Source organism: Pipra filicauda, unplaced genomic scaffold (genome assembly GCF_003945595.2).
Source record: "Pipra filicauda isolate LSUMZ 115617 unplaced genomic scaffold, ASM394559v2 scaffold93_size3172892_pilon, whole genome shotgun sequence".
Classification (NCBI taxonomy): domain Eukaryota; kingdom Metazoa; phylum Chordata; class Aves; order Passeriformes; family Pipridae; genus Pipra; species Pipra filicauda.
The window spans coordinates 635,368-655,520 of NW_024105131.1; the positions used below are offsets into that span (position 1 = coordinate 635,368).

At 35.4% G+C, this 20,153-nt stretch overlaps 1 protein-coding gene across 4 annotated transcripts in view; it reads left to right on the top strand.

Moving 5' to 3' along the window:
* Window positions 1-20,153, top strand: part of ZFC3H1 (zinc finger C3H1-type containing) — a 41,953-nt gene that overhangs the window by 12,996 nt on the left and 8,804 nt on the right. For all 4 annotated transcript variants that reach the window (XM_027721910.2, XM_039391308.1, XM_039391309.1 and 1 more), the window contains exons 8-28: window positions 788-991; window positions 1,716-1,880; window positions 3,451-3,588; window positions 3,975-4,093; window positions 4,423-4,569; window positions 5,664-5,838; window positions 6,057-6,188; window positions 6,878-7,426; window positions 7,510-7,619; window positions 8,834-8,965; window positions 9,955-10,076; window positions 10,626-10,727; window positions 11,089-11,205; window positions 12,072-12,255; window positions 14,000-14,186; window positions 14,653-14,844; window positions 16,761-16,998; window positions 18,129-18,234; window positions 18,311-18,509; window positions 18,986-19,080; window positions 20,042-20,152. In XM_027721910.2, the coding sequence (XP_027577711.1) occupies window positions 788-991; window positions 1,716-1,880; window positions 3,451-3,588; window positions 3,975-4,093; window positions 4,423-4,569; window positions 5,664-5,838; window positions 6,057-6,188; window positions 6,878-7,426; window positions 7,510-7,619; window positions 8,834-8,965; window positions 9,955-10,076; window positions 10,626-10,727; window positions 11,089-11,205; window positions 12,072-12,255; window positions 14,000-14,186; window positions 14,653-14,844; window positions 16,761-16,998; window positions 18,129-18,234; window positions 18,311-18,509; window positions 18,986-19,080; window positions 20,042-20,152 (3,524 nt within the window). The remainder of the gene's footprint in view (window positions 1-787; window positions 992-1,715; window positions 1,881-3,450; window positions 3,589-3,974; window positions 4,094-4,422; window positions 4,570-5,663; window positions 5,839-6,056; window positions 6,189-6,877; window positions 7,427-7,509; window positions 7,620-8,833; window positions 8,966-9,954; window positions 10,077-10,625; window positions 10,728-11,088; window positions 11,206-12,071; window positions 12,256-13,999; window positions 14,187-14,652; window positions 14,845-16,760; window positions 16,999-18,128; window positions 18,235-18,310; window positions 18,510-18,985; window positions 19,081-20,041; window position 20,153) is intronic.

Sequence of the window (20,153 nt, forward strand, 5' to 3'; positions counted from 1 at the left end):
TCTATCTTTTGGCTGATCCAATTCTTGTTTAATGTAAGTTTTCTCTATTGAATTAAATTTTTCTTTTTGTTGTTAGAAGCTGTGCTTTTTCACACAGAAAGCAAAAGTCGTCTGAAGTACATAAGGAAAAAGAATGAATTGGAACTGTTAGCATAAGGCAACTTTGCCTCTTATCTGTAGCCCATATGTGTAGATAAGCTTGTTCTCTGACTTTTTGCCTAGAGGAGGGAAAAACCGAAACTATGGCTCATCAGTCTTCTGTTCAGACTTTGTCCTTTTGACTGTACGTTGTCTGTCTTCTCACCCACAGATTCCTCGTGGAAATAGAATTAGTGTGGGGTTTTTTTCCCCACCAATTTTCTTTGCTGAATGATTGTTACTCTTCTTAGTAAAGCAGTAGAAAGTTGCCATTCCCTCTCATGACAGCTTCTGAATTTTTGACCAAGGGAAACTAATTTTGTTAGCTAAGACAAATTCATAAAACTGTTTAAAGACTGCTGTTCAACTATATTTGTGTGGCTAGACTGTATCTGGTTCAGAAGTCTTATTTAGTTTGTATGTCTCCACAGCTTCCACTCTCCAGATGTAACCTTGTTGTTTCCATTAACTTGTGTGAGTAATTGTTTAGTGACAGCCTTTGACTGTGATCTAAATGCAGTTTGAATTTTAATTAAACTGTCACAGTTTGTTACTTTTAAACCATGAAACAATTTAGGTCTCAAACTCTGTTAAGTAATCATAAAGCAGTAGTAATTTTCACGTTTCAAACCCTTGTTTTACTTCCCAGCCTGTACCGTCCTTGAGCCATCTCTACATGGAGGGTATTCCTTGTGTTTCTCTTGAGACGCCTCCACCTCTTCCCCCCCTTCCCCCTGAAGAACCTGAACAGCCACCTAAACCTCCATTTGCTGATGAGGAAGAGGAAGAAGAGATGCTCCTAAGAGAAGAATTACTCAAATCTCTAGCCAACAAACGTGCTTTCAGAGCTGAGGTACTTCTTTGGTTTTTGAATGTAAGCCTCTAGATGGCAATCTTAACCAAAACTTAAAAGTGACTTGCTGATTGAGGATTACAGGGGTTTTATGCTGCCTTTCTCATCACTTTAAAAAAGAAATCTACAAAAATGTCTCTGAATTTCCATCACCCTCTGACCCCTAAAAGAAACTGACACAAAAGCTACCCTGGAACATCCTTTGAATTGTAAATTGTAGCTTACTGTTTATTTCTGAAGAAATTATGAAACTTCAAGGTGCTGAAAATTGAGTAAGTTCACTCGAATGGGGATTTTCTGCTGGAAAATGTTTATTATTTATCAACTGCTCATTAGAAAGCAAGACAAGTAAGTTTATCTTAGACTTCTGTCAAGAGGAGTTAGGAGAAGTTAGCTGTTTTGGGTTTTTTTTTTTGTTGTTTTGGGGATTTTTTTTTGGAATGAGAAGCAAAGTTTGTGGTTTTGAAAGTATACATTGGTTTTGACCTTATTAAAAGGTTGTGATCTCTTGCAACTGACCTGTGAATAACTGGCATGCTCTTGTGTGCCTTTTTGATATTACTGCAGAATTGCAATGTTTGTCTAATACATTTGGGTAGTCTGCCTAAATCCCAATTTCAAATTCCAGGGCATATATGAAAGAGTCTCATTTATACTGACATCTTTTTAAATAGCTGTATTTGGTGTGTATTTTTAAGACCGTATTTTTGATTTACTTTTTTAGGAAACATCAAGTAACAGTGGTCCACCTTCCCCTCCTGTTCCAGATAACTTACAGTCTGTGCCAAGAAGCAATCTGTCTGCTGTCAGTATTAATACTGTGTCTCAGCCACGGGTGCAAAATACAAAGTTTGTTAGAGTACCAAGGCTTCCACGAGCGGTGATCACAGTAAGGAAATACTGGTGCTTTCTACTAATAAGACTGTGAGTTGAAGGTGACCTCACTTCAGGTGAACAGCAAGTTCAGACTTAGGTATTCTAGTGATACGACACAGAAAAGTGGAGCTTCAGTTAAATATTTGAATTATTAGCAACTTAGGTAATCCATATGCTCTTCTGGAAAGAATTTGACACTGAAGCAAGAATTTATAGCTTAGGAGAGCATCAAAACACACCAGCATGCAGTGAACTAAAAGATCGTAAATACAGTTCTCTTACTTTCTTTTCCAGATTAGCACAGACACTGTTGCCAAAGACGACGTAGTCTTGCTCTTTCTCGTGCTCCTGGCTATCTTTGCTCTTTGTCCTGCTCCCTTCTTTGAAAGTGGGGTCTGGAGCATCAGTGCCACTGCTTAATTATTTAACATCCAAAACTGGTTAGAAAGCTAACCTTATGCGGGAAAAAGTACTTTCCCTCTAGGGGGAGTTGAGTTTTTTCAGTGAGCAGTGTTAACATGTCTGAGTGTGGATGGATGAGAATATTTGTGAGGAGTGGACCAGTGCCTTGTTCTGTCTTCTTGCACTAACATAAACTGAGATTTCACCTACCCCGTCCTGTTGTCGTGCAAAAATGATGCAGCTCTACTACATTTAGAAGTAGTAAATATGACTCATATTTTAAGAATTGTCCAGAAAGAGAATATCAAAAAGAACTGAATGTGGAAATTGAGTATTTTTCATTTTAACAAGCAGGGTTTTTTTGATAGGGTTAATGTTTTAAAAACCACTTAGAGCTTTGAAGAGGTTCTGTCCTGAGGTAAAGGTTAAATGTATAACTAAAGTTGTCCAGACCTACAGTGGGAGATGTGAGAAGAGCAGTCCTGGAAATGCGAAATAAGTTGTTTTTTTCCAAGCTGTAATTCCAGAGCATTTGAGGTTAATCTAAATTGTCTTCTTGTTTCTGCATCTTTATTTGTGCTGGAATTGGCAGTTATCTGATCTTCAGTGAGTGTTTTAAGTTAGTGATTTTGGCAAAAAGTGATTAATTTTGTTTCATCTGTTCTTTACATACTATTGCTGTTCTGCCAATTAAACTGTCTCACTGTAAGGTCAGCTAAGTACAGCTGTGGGACAAGAGGCATCACAACTGTGTAGCAGAGAGATGAGGGAGTTCTGGTATGTCTGCCACATTTCTAATGCAGATTTGATTGATTGTTACCTCTCAGTTATTTGAGAAAATTTCTTGCAAATGACAGATGATAAGTTTAATTACAATTGAAATAATTCAGTGAGTATAGGAGTTAGAAATTTGAGATTTGTATGCTATGTCCATGGAGATGTAAGTATTCCCCAGATACTTGGGAATAGGTTTGGCACTTTCATCTTACTGCCAAAAATGCGTACAGTATTACTTTCTTGTAGTGGAGATGTACAAATGCTTATTTTTTTTCTTATGTGGAATTGATGTGCCATAACAAAAGGAGTTAACCTCCTTTTTGTCTTCTAGTAAATATGTCCGCAGTTATACCTGTGCCTCTAACTTTTTCTTCTTTCTGTAAAACTTTACATTCTCCCAACAGCTTCCAAAACACAAGTCTGTTGTGGTTACCTTAAATGACTCAGATGATAGTGAGTCTGATGGAGAGCCATCTAACTCAACTAGCAGTGTGTTTGGAGGACTAGAATCTATGATAAAGGAAGCAAGGAGAAATGTTGAGGTAAGCACTATCAGCATTTTAATAAGTTTATTTGGTAATGATTTTGCTTTGTAATTTGGTCAAGAAATACTAGATTACATCAGAAATGGGCGAGAGTGAGTATGTTACTTGTGTCTGGACAATTACATTGTAATTTGGATTGCGCAAACTAATCAAAATAATTTTTTGTTGGATGGCATCCTGAAGGTAGAATTTGTAATATATTTTGGTTTGATTTTTTTTTTCAATTAAAATTCAATGCATCCTTAAGCAAAAAGTACGGCCTGAAAGATCTTACTGACCTTGCACAGTTTTAAGTTTGTGCTGAAATGCCTCTTAAAAATGCTAGTTGGTAGCTCTATTTTAAACCAGTGTGACTGGTATTGACTTGAATCTCATTGTAACAGGCATCAAAAATCAAAGCCCCTCCAAAATCGGAAAAAGAAAATGATCCAATGAGAACTCCAGAGGCTCTACCAGAAGATAAGAAGATAGAATACAGACTTTTAAAAGAAGAGATTGCCAGGTACAACTGAGTTTAATTGTTAGTGTAAAATGTGTATTATTGGTAGCCCTTTACTAGTTTACTTTTGTAATTGGAAGGAAAATGTGAGTTTGAAAACCTTCAGGTTTTTCTCTCATGCAATTTTTAGTAGGACAACATAGAAGTCTAAAGAAAATCCTTGGTTATGAACTGACTTACAGTAGTTGATTGCAGTTGTGGAAAGTACTTTTTCTTTTAACTTTAAATCTTGTTCTGCTACTCTTTTTGAAGATTTTAAAATTATTGCGAGTATACATCAAAATGAGTGTTGAAGCTGCTGAAAATCTTTCCTTTTAACATTTCTGTTTCAGTCGTGAGAAGCAGCGCTTAATTAAGTCTGATCCACTGAGGAACAATTCGTCCCCTGCAAATTCTGATGGTGAAGTTGATGGAATTGGGAGAATAGCAGTAGTGACAAAACAAGTCGCAGAAGCAGAAGCAAAGCTGAAGAAAAACAGGTATGTATTACACTGTCATAAGTCCTACCTTCTTTACTTAGCAGGATGGAAATAGTAAGTAATGTTTTTTAACATCTAGCATTTAAAGTACAGCAAATGTTCAGTTTCCTGTTGTCTTGAGCTATTCAGCCTTTAATTCTGTTGCTGTGCAAAAGGAATTGTGTGGTAGTGCCAGTGTGGTGTTTGGTAACTTTTAAGTGTGGTTTGTCATTCTGACTGTTTTTAACTGTGTTCAGTGGTTAGAATATGATCTGTGCCACCTAATAACTATGAAATATGAAAAAATGAGTGTTCTTTTCACTATTGGTACACTTTGAAGTTAGTGAGTTATGCTTGATGTGTATATATATACATATATATACATATACATGTGTGTGTATATATATATATATGAATGAGTGTTTCTGCAGAATAGGTATGCTGTTTGAATCTTTCCCTGTGTGGCTTTTCTCTTTTAGCATGCCTCTTCCATGTTTCCCACCCTTATTTCAAGTTACTGTGGAAAGTATAAGTGCTTTGCATCCTGTTCTCAGCTTCTCTTGCCACTGGATTATTTCTGTGTGGTCTTGTGAACAAACTGATTCGTGGTCAGTCATCAATTGAAGGACAGTCTTCCCTCCTCCCTTTATCCACAACCATTTACTCAAGTGTTTTTCTTGCTTCCTTTAATGCATTTAATGCTTTTTGTATTTATCTACTATTGTGGCATAATATTATGGCTTTTAATCTGCTCATGTGCATATGCGTCCTAAGGAGGAACTGGGTTGTTACTTAACAGAAAGCAAGAACATGTGTGTTTTGGATGTCATAATATTAAAAACAGTATTAAAGATACATACATACATTCCTTCCCTTGTCATTGTAACTAGAATGTTTTCATCTGCATTATACTGACATGCTGAACTTGGGATGCTGAAACCTGCTGTGTGTACTAACAGTATTTATTATGGATGTTAAGACTGGAGAAACTTCAGTTGTTGTTGAAGTGTGAGGAGAGCTGTGTTTTTAAATAAGTGGGGTTTCAGAGGAGCAATGATAGCTGTGAGCAGCTCCCCTTTGGAAAAAATCTTATGATGTACCTTTTCTACTTCTAGAATGCTGTTGATGAAGGATGAATCTGTCTTGAAAAATTTATTACAACAACAGGCCAAGAAGAGAGAGAATGTTCGAATTGCTGAAAATAAAATTAACAAACTGGCTGAACAGCTACAAGCAACAGAGAAGATCTTGAATGCTAATAAGGCATTTCTCAAGAGACTTCAGGAACATGTAACTTGCACTCTGAAATGTTTCTGTTTCCTAGAGTTGGAAGCCTTGAAATGGGAAACCTGATTTTTGGAGGCAGTAGGCTTTCTTAGAATTAACCGTTAATTCCCATGTAGTTATATTATATTTCATTGATTCATCTAATTGTATTTTATTATGTGGTCATATCTGTAAATTTGCACCTTACTGTAGTATTTTGTTTGTTTATTTGATTTTTTAAGATTCATAAAGTTCAACAGAGAGTTACAGTAAAAAAAGCTCTGGCACTGAAATACGGAGAAGAACTTGCTCGAGCAAAAGCGGTAGCAAGTAAGGAAATTGGGAAACGGAAGCTAGAGCAAGATCATCTTGGAGTAAGTCAGTGTGCTCTTAAATCAAACTGTACTTGAAAAAGAGTAGCAATTTTGATTAAGAAAATTCAAATGGAATTTCAGGAAAACATTTCAAAAGCACTGCAGGGAATCTTCCTAATGGTTGTGTGCATTTTTGAGGATTCAACAAAAAAGGCATTAACGAGTTGAGAAAGAAAACTGTTCAAAGCCTGCATTTCTATGGTAGGGGAATGCTGTGCATAAATAAATAAGAGGAGCTATGTTCCTGTGAAGGAAGGCAGGAAGTACTTTACTGTCTGTAGGCATCAATGATTTTGTTAAAACTATCAAGCGAAGTTGCTGAAGAGGGGCGGGCTCTGATATTGTTTTGAAAACAAAATGCAGAAAAGCAAGGCTAAAATATGTTTGTAAATTTTTGCGTTTGCACTCCCAACATCACTGTATGTACTTGCTTTATAGCTCACCTTTTAAGTGTGGCCAAAACTTCTGTTTAAGCCTGTACATTATGTAGGCTAACTTTTATTGCAAAACCTGCCAGTTGAATTGTGACAAACTCTTTTGTGGTTTTTCTGCTGTTTGTTGAAATCTTCAGACAAGACTTTTTAAAATATGTTTTTATAAATTCTGAATTAAACATTTTGCCTATTTTTTACTTCGTGTCAATAATCAGTAGATGAGAAAATGAAATAAAAGGAATTTTTTCTTTTCAGCCAAGCAAAATGTTGAAATTGGAGACCTCCCCTGCATCAAGTCCGAAAAAGCATTCAGCAGAATTGATCGCACTGGAGAAAAAACGACTTCAACAACTAGAGTATGAATATGCTCTTAAAATTCAGAAATTGAAGGAAGCCCGTGCGCTTCAAACCAAGGAACAATCAAATGCTACACCTCATGCAGAAGAGGAATCTGAATTTACATTACCTCAGCCATCACTTCATGACCTTACACAGGACAAGTTGACTTTGGACAGTGAAGAAAATTACTTTGATGATGAAGTTCTGTCTAATTCAAACCGAGAACGAAGGAGATCTTTCAGAGAATCTAATTCTTTCACTAAACCAAATCTTAAACACATGGACACTCCAAAGCAAGAAACTATAAACAAAATTTCTAAAAAGGCTTCAGAGGAGCCTGAGCTCTTCCTTGGGTTGAATATTGATGAACTGAAAAAGCTTTATGCTAAAGCTGACAGCTTGAAAGAGCTACTGCTGACAAGTACTGCCTCTATAGTACCTAAGGAAGATCTGTTGTGTGGTCAGGTAAGTGTTTTACAACTAAACATGAAGCTTGTCTTTATTAGGTGGTGTTGCAACTACTGTGTATCTGTTTATCTGTTTCCTAGGAAATTTCAGTGGACGTGGATTTTCTTACATCTCAAAATAAACAAACCGAAGTGAAACCATTTCCATTTGGACCATATCGTAGTCCTCTTCTAGTATTTAAATCCTACAGGTACGAAGACTGTAGCTCTTTGACTTGTGTCTGTTTTCTTGTTCAAGTATTCATCACTGCTCTTTCCTAGATACCCAGGCATGTACAGAAAGACTAGGCGTGACAAACTTGACTATCCTTAAACAATTTTGTCTATTTTATGGAATCTAATGATTTTAGTCACGTTTTCTGGTATGTACAAGTCCCTTGTTTTTGTGCAGTATGCTGCTTTACATTGCATTGCATGCTGCTTGATATAACTAAATTAAAAATAATAGTTAAACACTTGAAAACAGGATTTTTATATCCAATATGAATATGTAAATCCAAGAAGCATATTTCAGTTATGCAGTCTCTGAACTTGGCTAGGATTTACATTGTCTGAGTCGAGATTTATCCAGTCATTTATTTTTGGATTCCTGCTCAGTGGAAAAAGGCATGAGCACAGTGATTCATCCTGACTTGACATTAACACCTGCAAATGTAATCAATTTGGCACATCTGTTTTTTGACTAAAGAGAATTTTGTTCCTACACATCAAATTTGAGAAAACAAAAGTCTGGAATTTACAATGGAGCAGTTGAATCCTACCATATGTTTCAGGTTTTTTATTTCTATGCTCTTAAGTAGAGAAAGATGGAGGATGCCATCTTTACGTGAGTATTCTTTTTAACTTCGTGTAGGTTGTTACTTCAATTCCTGAAGGAACTAGAAATCCCGAAGTTGACGTAGTCAAACTTTAGCTAAAGATCTAAAATAAGCATTAGTCTGCTCAACTCAGACTGGGTTTTGTTCGCTTACACATTGTAAAATCTGTTCACTGTTTCTTCAGGTTAATCTTTAGCAATTCTCTTTACATTTTCATTTGATGTCGATCTTAGGCTGCCTAGAGCATGAGATTTTCTAGAAACTACTGAAATGCAGTTTCAGTTGTTTGCTTTCCGTACTGGGTCATTACTACACTTCCTGTTTTCGTATGAATGAAGTTCTGCACCTAAAGAAGAGAATACTAGAGCAGAACTTATTTAGATTGAGAAGTACTGTGGTGTTCTCTTCCTCTTCCACTTTTTCTTTACCTTCTTCTTAACTTGTAGGTTAATGATGCTTTTGGTTAGTAGCATGGTTTTGGAAATAATGAGATTTAATACAGAGAAACTGAGCTTTGATTATTTTTTTTAGAGAACTGATGTCTTGCCTTGTACACTTCATCAGAATAATGTGCTCTTTCATTTTAGGTTTAGTCCGTATTTTCGAACCAAGGAAAAACTGTACCTCAGTTCAATAACATATAGCAATATGATTGAGCCAAAACAGTGTTTCTGCCGCTTTGATTTAACAGGCACATGTAATGATGATGACTGTCAGTGGTGAGTTCTCTTTAATTTTCTTAATTTCAACTATACTTCTCTTCTTGATTTCTGACTGTCTGAAATAAGTATGGCTTTCATTTCTTTAAAAGGTCTGGATATATGATGATATGCACGAGTTCTGGGCAAGGTTATTTTTTGATACCCTATTGCAGATACTTAGTTGGAAGGGAAAAAAAACCCTTTTATCTAAGCCATGAAGAAAAAGGAGGCTCTTTAGATGTATATTTAGAAAGGTAGTATGGCCTATTAAAGAATATTTCATCTTTTGGTTACCTAGTAATTCAGATGGGACTGGTCTCACTTCATAGCTTCGTAACTTCAGGCTATCATAGAACCTTAGGAAGTGGTTGATACTGTTAAACACACTAGAGAAGAAAAGCATACACCAAATACATAATTAAAAAAATAATACTATCGTAGTAGAGTAATTCTAGTTTTCTGGGAAAATACTGGCTAAATTTGTTTCTTGGAAGACTGGAGTTAAATTGTATTTTAAAAATCACTTGTTTAACAGTGTTGTGCACTTAAAAATGGATATGAATTGGTTAGGATTAAACTCAATTTGGAAACTTATAATTGCTGGAAAAATATAATAGGAGTGAACTTTAGCTCTTCTGGATCAGCTTTTAGCTGTTGTCACCAAACCATCATTTGATTCTTCTAAATAAAAAGTGATATCTAATTCTTGTAACTACCTTATTTGAACTGTGAAGTTCTACATACTGTGGTTTTGTGTTATTGCAAAATGAGTGTATAGACATGTATTTTAAAGAGTAAGTGAAATAATGGGGACTAGGATTAAGTTCCTGATGCAGACTTAAGTTTAGAGAAGGCCTAGATATATTTGACCAAAATGTCAAAGCGAGCTGTAATGTTTTCTTTGGGTATCATTTTCTTTATGCCTCACCCAACTGTGCACTAAAACAAACTTTCTTAATAATTTGTTGCTGTGATTAATGTATTAATTGCTTATTTGTTTATTTTAGGCAGCACATGAAAGATTGCACTCTCAGCCGCAAGCAGCTGTTTCAGGATATTCTGTCTTACAATTTAGAACTGATTGGCTGCTCAGAAAAAAGCACCGATGAGGAGATCAGCGCTGCCACAGGTTTTTAAGAGTCTTTTGTTCACTTTGGTATCCAAAGATTCGCTTCTGAAGGAAATGGCTTTCATTAAAAGCCCTGAGCACAAGGATTTTGATGTGAAGCAATATATGTTACAACTATGTGAAACAGTAGGTTTCTTCAGTTGTCCAGTTCAGTCCTTTGTAGTGGTTAATTAACCTTGGTGTCTTTACAAAAAGAAAAAAAATCATTGTTCTGAGGAATATTTCACTCAATAAAGTATTGCTGGGATTCAGGGGACTGGGGAGGAATGAGCATGGCATCTTTCCCTCTTTCCTTCCTCAGTTTTGTAACTACTGGACTGATCTGTTTCAGTGGAGCTGGAATTTCATAACAATGCCTTTGCCATATAGGCAAGTTGCCAAAGAGAACTTAGTTATTTTTTCATTTCTTTGTGCTAGTGTGTTAAATTACCATACCTCTTGAAGCAGTCACATTTTATGAATTTAGCATATATTGTGCTGAGTTGCTGTTAAGTTACTTGAATGTTTTCATTTATATATTTACCTAAGCTACAAATATTCTTGTTTCAGAAAAATATGTTGAAAAACTTTTTGGTATAAACAGAGACCGTATGTCAGTGGATCAGATGGCTGTTCTTCTGGCCAGCAATGTCAATGAGAGTAAAAGTCACAGTAAGTAACTTGGTAGATGAAATACAATATATATAAACTTCTTAAAACTATGTAAGTACCTTGGTGATTTGGTAAACCAAGAATATTTTTTTGTGTTGCTTAGTTTACCTTGGTATTATAAATACTGATTATGGTAAGTTAAAGACAGCAGAGTTTGTTTTAAGGCAATAATGTAATAGTTTTGGAGTGCAATTTGTAGAAATTACTTATGCCCTTGATCACAATAAATTTTAAATAAGTAGTATTGAAATGTATACACTTGTGTTGTACTCATAGAATCTTTTTATCTAAAATCTAAATCTAAAACCGTTTTGTTCTTGAATACAGAAAAGGAAAAGAATTTCTATTACTTTGTTTACAGCACCTCCACATACAACATGGAAAGAGAAAAGGAAGTGGAGGCCAAAGTACTGGAGAAAACCCCTGTTAGATAGTAGCAGCAGTGAAGAGGAGCAGTTTGTTGGACCTATTAAATATGGTAATCTGGATGTGTGGCTTGAATGAAAAAGAGCACTGAAGGAAAATACCTATCAACCTCTTCCAAACACCTGATTTTCCTAAGTAGTTCTTGAAAAAACTAGTGATTTTAATAGCTCTCTTGGCTTTATACTTCCTGCATGCAAACTTTATTTTCCATACGTTTTTGGGTAAAGTTTGATATAAGTCGGTTGTATTTATACCAGATTCTTTTTCCTGTAATATGTGACTGGAAATAAAGGTGGAATTTCTAATTACCTGTTATTAAAGGAACATAAGGAACTAATTCCCTAGAACGTTTCAGCTTTGTCCGTGTATCATTAGGATTTTTTAAAATTTTTATTCCACCCTGAACCCTTAAGATAACCTTGTGTGTTCAGTTATCTTAAATTCTTACAGAGTTACAATTTGGTGTGAGGTCAGCAGTTAAAAAGTTGCTGGTAAGCAGCATTTGAGACTTGGAAGCTTGCTAGAGTGTCAGTAACATGACTGTTTCACATGTGACTCATGCAAGTAGGAGCTTTTGGATTTGTTAGCAAATCTTCTAAAAAGGATTTTTAGAGACTCAGAATTTTTCTTTGTCAAATGGGTCTAGTTCCTAATGCTGCCGAAATAACTGGCTTAGTTGATGTCTCTTGATCAAGTCAGCCTTTTAGGGCTATTTATTTTTTTCTTCACATTTGAAATATAACCAGTTCTCAACAAACAGCATGGTTTTAAGTTTTAAAGGATGTTGAAATAACCATATTTTGCTCTGGTCAGTAGCTCTGTTTGAAATATATAAATGCACCTCTTGTGTGAGTTCTGATCTTACAGGTCACTTCTGTTTCGAAAATAAACTTTTTTTTTTTTAAATATTTTTTGCAGCACATCCCACAGAACATAAAAAAAGAGTTCCAGTGCTTGATGCCGTGGTCACTCCAGATGATGTCCGGTATTTTACAAGTGAGACTGATGACATTTCCAACTTGGAAGCAAGTGTCCAAGAAAACCCCTGTGATGTACAACTTTGGATTAAACTTGCATATAAATACTTGAATCAAAATGAAGGGTATGTCTCCTGCATTTTAGATTGGATTTTAGACACTTGCTGCATTTAGGTTTTATTTAACCATGCTGCTATGATCAAGTTTCCTTTTTGATATTAAAGAATTTTCTTTAACAGCACCACAAATAATTTATTACTTAAGAGCAGATTAAAAAATAGATTAGATCCGATTTCCTGCTGTACGTAGTATTGCATATGAGCAATAAATTGCACTGATGGTTTATCTTTGGGTGGATTCTGATTCAGAATGGAAGGTGATGGAAAGCAGTGTGGGAGAAATAATTGTTCATGTTTGAGAAGTGCACAACTTAACGTGTTATAAGATTACAGTGGAATGTTGTACTTTCAGTGGTCAAGTAGTGGACCAATAAACTCAAATCAGTTACTCCTCTACTACAGAGTGAATGGTTGGAATAATGTTTGAAATTACTTACATCAGAAAGCTTTCTTATAAGAACAGTTCTGCTAGGTGGTTTTATCCCTGTAGAAATGGCCCAGTTGAGTGCTCGGTTTCTTATTTTATATTTTTTAACTTTTGGATTTCTAAGTTTCTATAGCTTCTCTTCCTTAAAATTATACTGCAGGGTACCATGTTTATGTTGGCAGTCACATCATTTCAGTGGGAATTCTGTCATGATGATTTCATCCATCATGACGATTGACTTCAGTTTTAATAATGAGGTACTGACTTAAGTAACTGCAACAGGGAATGGAGAGGAGCAGCTCTGCTTTACGAGCCTCGTTTAAACTGTAGATAATGGAAAAAGTAGCAAAAGATCAGTTCAGCTGTATCAGTAGGTGCCTGAACAATAGAAGGGATAGAACTGGAAAGGCTGGTACTCAAAGGAAAATACTACCAGCAAGTGGCAGTGTAAGAAGAGCACACTTAAATATAAGTGTTCTTGGGAAGTGACCAAGAAAAGAAGGGAGAAAACCTAATGGAAAACAATGCATCCTTTTCTTTAAACAGCCACCTCCTCTCTCAGTACTCTGAAGAAACTTGAGTGGTGTGGTAGGTGAAAGTCGTGATAGAAGGGGTTGGGAAAGCTTCAGACTTACGGTTAATTCTGTTACTTTTATTTTGGGACTTCTTTTCCTCTCTGTCTATGCAAAATAATTTCGAAAGATGTTTTCAGAATAAATGTGGCCTCAGAAGCATTCTGTGGTTTTATGCGAGTTTGTCTATGAATTAAAGCTCAGCTTTGTGGTTTGCAGTATAGTCAGTTATTTGAACAAATATTACTCTGTGGATATCATCTCATGATAGTTATCTCAGAAAGTAAAATTTCATTTTTTTAAATGGTTTAGAGGCAGAGAACCTGTATGATATGCTTATGTTTAATGACTGTAGAAAGTAAATACAATAACTTACTTTACTATACCTTTGAAATTCCTACTGAAGTTCTTAATCCTGTGCAATGTAAATGCCTTTATATGCTTGCAGCTTGAGAACTTTGCTTACAGATGAATCTTACCCATTTTCATTAAACTGGACTCTTATTTGAATTGGCACTCTTTTCCTATTTCTCTCGTGTTTCTGTGCACTGTGATAATTGCACGTAATAAGCTTTGAAGGGTTAAAACCTACTGAAACTTTGATAGTAAAGGACAACACATTTAAAAAAAAGGAAGGCTAAGTGTGTATGACTTCCACTCTAATTCAAAGCGTTCATTTTCATATTTGATATTGTGTAAGTCATTATACCAACACAGGTGATGCAAGTGCTTTTCTTTTTAACTTCTACAGCTCATCATCTGAGTGTTTAGATTCTACTTTAAATGTTTTGGCTCGAGCCCTTGAGAACAACAAAGAAAATCCTGAAATTTGGTGTCATTACCTCAGACTTTTCTCAAAAAGAGGAACCAAGGAGGAGATACAGGAAATGTGTGAAACAGCAGTGGAATATGCTCCTTCTTATCAAATCTGGTGGACAGTAAGTAAAAAAAAAAAAGCGTATGTGAAATGTTCCTGTAAGTGTGCATTTTCTACTGTAGAAAGCCAGTACATATGACAGGGAAAGTGTGAAATGAAAAGCACTGTAGGTTTTTGAAAACTCAGAAGTTGCTCAGAAAATGAAGCGACTCAAGTTCTGCTTGCAGGTTATTTGTAGAAATCATCACTTTTCCTCAGGTAATAAAAGTTATTTCAAATCAAGATGTTTTGTTGCTTATTTTTTGTTTCTTAGGCTTTGCAAAAATTGGCTATTAGTTCTTACATGTATTAAAAGTGGTATATTTTGAGGTTTAATGTGAAAATTTGGTGTGAGGGAGGGAAATACAGTTCATAAGATAGTGAAAGACACTATTCAAAATCTTTGATTTCTGTGATTTTTAAACATTGGCTTATAAGCTTTACTTGTATTCTGATTGTTATTATTAATCTGACTTATTTCTCTCTAGTTTTTGAATTTGGAGAATTCCTTTGATGGAAAAGACTATGTATGTGGGAGGATGTTACAGTTCCTAATGGATGTGACAAGGGGAGGAGAAAATCCAAATCTTGTGTCCTTTCAGCTGCTGGAGACTCTCCTCTACAGGGTTCACTTAAACCTGTTTACAGGAAGACATCAGAATGCTCTTATTCTGCTGCAGGTAACTCCTGAGTTACACCCCAGGAGTGTCTTCATACCTTCACCTTTTTAATGCCTGTGACTCTGATAGTTTCAACTTGAGAAGAATTGTTTCTTCCACTAGGAGAATTCCTTCAGCAAGTAGAGGATTCTGTTTTGAGATATGATGCCATTGTAAAATCTGGATATACCTTTAGGGTTTTTATCTATTTTGCCTTTTTTGTGTAGCTAATAGCCTAGACCACTATGTTTCAAAATAATTCCTAGGGACATGCTGTATTTCCTGACTTCCAGTAAGTCATTGAGCAGTTTTTGCAGTGAAGGCCCTGTTGAGTAATGTATTGCCTCAGGTATTCAAAATTACTACAGAAATTATCAAACCTGTAGTTCTTGGGAAAAAGCATAGTATGATATTATCTAACAGTATTACCCTGCTCTCAAATCTGGAGACTGTTTAAATCGGATTTTATTGCTCTCATGAGCTCCAAAGTCACTGAGTTACCTCAGCCTAAAACTGTGACTGTAGAAAGAATTTAGGTGACTTGTTATTTTTGTGTAGGTGATAAAAGTGGTGGCTGAGGGTGAGATGGAGTGCTGACATCATCCTCTCCCCAAAGTGGGAGCTGCTGTCCTTTCAGTTGCAGGTTTTTATTCCTCCCAGCAGGTGATGCCTGTTGTTTGCTGTAGCCTGACATGTTATTCGAGGTTTGAGGCCCTCGCAGTTTGGTCTGGCTCCAGCTGGAATGGGAAGGTGCAATGCTATGATGGCTTCCCCCAAATGTACTGAGAAATGTAATTCTGAATTACCAAAAAGAACAGAGGGAGAAGAAACTCTCTGTCAAATTGAGACGGAAATCTGGAGTGTATGGGAGAATAACACAGATTGGTTTCCCTTACCTTTCTGCAAAGCATAATCACAAAGCCAAACACTTTTTTGACACTTTCTGTTTCTTTTAATATTAATCTGGAATGTGTAGTTGAAAAGAATGTCTTGAGGAGTGATTATTTAACCATATTTAAGTAGCTGCTACTTCAGAGTAAATAGAAGTTTGTCTCTTTAGAAGACTTGAAAGCAATTTTTTTGAAGTAAATATTTTCAAGAGCGAATAAGTGAAGTTGTTTTGAAACATCAGTTTTCATCTATTTCAGGATGTGTGTCCTGCTGAATTTTGTATAAATTTGCAAGTACATTCATTCCCTTGAAAGTGCACTCTTTGACCATTCTGCCTTCTTGCCCAAAAAATGTTGGCACATCACTAGTCATGAGATTCTGTTCTGTTTCAGGAGCAGTTTGTGTTTAGACTTTATCTAATTGCTTGCTCCAGTTGTTTTACGTGGGATCTGCTGATTTAACTGGACTATTCTATCTTTGTGTATAATTAGTTGAAAAATTGGAAACAATATCCTTGTTCTTGGTAAAGTTTCCAAGACATTTTTTAAAACAGTATGTCTAGAGGTGGTGGTTGCTTCAGTTGATTTTTGACTAGCTGTAGCTTAGTAGCTTTATAGCTAGACCTTAATAAAGAAAAACTCCAAACTGACCAACAACCCCAAACCCACAAAACCTAGTAGGATATATTAAGCTGAATCCAGCTTGTAGATGAATTGTCTCTAGAGCTAATGTATTACTTCTGTGGAACTGGAAGTAACTGGAGAATTAATCAGAAAAATGGAACACGTTGGGAGATGCATGTTTTCAAGGTGTCTCTCTTTCCAAAGGAACAACCTTCTGCATTTTTTCTGAACCTGTTCCTAGAAATCATCCATATGATTTGCATAGTCATGCATTCACATAAACTGAATATGATGATGATTGATGTAAAGAATTAGTTCCTGTCCTTTCTGTGGAAAAGATTTGAGAATATTAAAACTCACTCTTCCTGTTTCTTTTTCTGTTCTTAAATCTTAAATGTAATGTATTTCTTTTAACCTTTACAGAATGCTTTAAAATCAGCAAATGAAAAGATGATATCAGAACACCTTACTGTAAGTGACCGTTGCTTGGCTTGGCTGGCTTACATACATTTAATTGAATTTGGTATTCTCCCAGTCAAGTTCTATGATCCAGCAAATGTCAGTCCTTCAAGGATTGTGCACAAAGAGCCATTTTTAATACCATGGCAAACAGTTCAAGATGTGAAGACTGATCCTGATGTACTGTTAGCTATGTTTGAAGGTAAGCTTAAGGAGGTAAACTACTTCATACATGTTTTAAATCAAGAAATATTATCCAACTTCTAGAATTTCAAGGCAGTGCAATATTGCTGATGACTCCGTTGAGCCATTGGATTAATTCAGTGAATATTTAATTTTGATTTGAATGGAGCAGTGAGGAAACTCCATGTTCTCGTGTCCTTAACAAACGCACTGAGTTTTTTTGTCTGTGGTTCGAAGCCACAGCCTTATCTTGATAGAATATGACGGTTCAGAGAAAAAGACCAGTCAGTGGCTTGTGACTGCTAGTTTTCTTGGGCTTAAGCAAGGATAAAGCCAAGCTTCTGTCGTCATTCTTTCTTACCCTTTCTCGTCTTAACAGGATGTGTTTATTGCAAAGTTATTTTCCTGGAATGTTGTTAGTGTATTTCCTTAAAAGAGGTAGAGAAATGCATGTCTTTATCTCAATTCAGAGTTTAAATAGGCTTTTTTTTTTTTAAGATGTAAAATGAAGATATTAGAAGAAATTGAGTTCTTGATTTGTGTTGCTGCCAGAGGTAGACTTTATAGTAGCAGACAAATGCTATTATGTAGCATTTATAGATGTCAGTACTTAGTGTGTTAGCCAGCAGCAGTATTGAGTTGCCACTGAGAATATGCTGCAGGTGGTAATGCAGTGTGGAAATACTCAAGGATCAATGGAGTAACCCAGCTGTGGGAGAAAAGGCAGTGTAGCCATGATAATGGGGATAACTCTTTATGATACAGAGAAGAAAAATAATATCCTATATTAGCTTTTGTCTCAATAGCTTTCAGCAGCTACGCTGGAAATCCTGGGATGTGATTTTAAATATAGTGATATGCTTCTGTCTGTAATATTGCTTTAGTGTTTCATTGGTAGGAAATTGTTTTTAAAATGAATAAGAGATGAAACTGAAAGATTTTTGTCCTTGCAACATGGTTATAAGTGTAAAGACAGCTTTTCTGAAGATTGTCTTTTTCTAATAATTTGGAAAAGCAGCACTCTCAGTAATATCTTTCCACACTTACGTATTTTCATTATGTTAAAGGAGACTTTTTTCATGTTAAAACTTCAAATAACTTTGATGTTGCCTGAGGTCTAAAGGCTTCATTTTTACTTTTCTTTTAAAGATGCGGTCAAAACATGTACTGATGAAAGCCTTGAGGCTGACAAAAGAATAGCTGTTTGCTTTCCTCTCTACAGAAACATGATAGCTTTGCTGAAACTTCTTGAAAGGTAAGTTGTTTCAAGATGTTTTTGATTGGAGTACTCAGCTGTTTTTTTTGAAAATTTATCTTTACTTTTCTTTAAGGTGGGAGTCTGCTGCAGAACTTTGCAGGTCTTTGTTGGAGCTCTGTCCTAGCAACTGTCAGCTCTTGGAGAGTTTGGCCACCTTATATTTGCAGATGGAGCAGAGTGACAGTGCCTACAAGGTGTGGATTGGAGCTTTTGAGAAGAATCCTCAGAATGCAGAAATTTTTTATCGGTTGTGTAAATTTCTTGTTTCACAGGTAATACTCCACTCCAAAACTAATTTGTTGGTCTGCTAGATTTATTAAGTTCAGATTTTGTGTGTTGTTTGAAATACTCATCAAATGGATTAATCTTAATTATATTTTTGTAATATCTAGTACTCCTTTATGTAGATGGGAAAAGTATAATTGGGAAGATAAGTGAAATTATAAAAGATAATAATAGAAATTATATAAAATCATAAATTTATAGTTTAGATTGTTCTAATTCAGTGTTAATATCCTTAAGCAAGAATAACAGAAAGTAAAAATAGAACCTGTAATATTTTTTCAGCTTTTTTCTGCTGCCTGCTGAGTGACCCGGTTAGACTTCATTCTTGAGAGAATGAAAACAATGGAGCATTGCAGAGATAGGCACACCACTTGTTATTTATTTTGGTTAAGTTGTTCTTACCATTTTCAGATTGATGTCTGATTTTATTTTTTTTTAATTTAAAACCCAAACAACAAAACAGGAAAGATCAAGCAGTATTCTTCCACTGTTGCAAGACTTTGTGGCAGCTTTCTTTGAGAATACATGCCAACAGCATGGTCCCATGGATCTCTTAAGGTACATTTAGAGTATTTTTTTAATTTTGGCAATATTGGCATTTTCTTGAATAAGAAGAAAGTCTAGAACTTTTAAACTCTTCTGTTTTTTAGCTTGGCATGATTTGCCAAAACTTCAGTGAATGATGATTTGGTAGTTCATAAGGTTTATACTTGTTTTTGCATAGACACTAATTTGTAAACCTATGAACATTTAAAGATAAAATAGTAAGCAAGTTAAATGTCTGGATTTGGGCAATGAAAATCAATCATATATATGTGAAAGTTGGTTTTGGTTCCCCCCACCCACCCACCCTTAAAGCTGGGAGCCTAAAATTGCGCATCTAAAACACTCTATTTAGGCACTTGAAAAAAAGCTCGGTCCAGAGGTTCAGCATGCTATTAATCAGATTATTATTGATGAAAAGACTCAGGTTTGATATGTAGCCTGATGATTTTCCACTTGAATTTTAGCACCTAATTGAGAGACTTCACTGAAGTTTTGAAATATGCAAGTTTCTTATGACCAAAGTAGATGCTTCTGAAGGCCTTCAAAGCAAAAACCTTTTGTGCTAAAGCTTAGGCAGCTGAGGTTTTGTAATGTCTAAGTTAGGTATTAGATTTTATTCCTGCTTACATTTGTTTACATGAAATTTAGTACTGGTAAAGTAGTCTAGTTGATTGTATGTAGGCAATTCTGTCATAATGTATTTTACTTGGGCCAGGGAAAGTCTCAGATAAAAGTCAACATTTAGTTCTGTAAATAATGAGGGAGTAAATGCCTTCTATATTAACTATTTCTATATTTCTATGTAATGCTTTCTGTATTAATTGTATCTAGTTAGAATTAAACTAAATCTAGGAAAAGTGTGTATTTTTTAGTATTTTTCATGAACTGGATTTTTGAACTGATTGTTACATCTACATAGCAGTCTTCTATGTAGGATGATATTCTCATTTACTACTACTTTTTTCTCTTGTAGATATCTCTTGAATTTTCCAATGCCAATTGAATTTACATCACCCCTCTATAAAGAACATCTTATGGATGATGTTATTAACCAGCAAATCCCATATCTGTGGCAGATATACTGG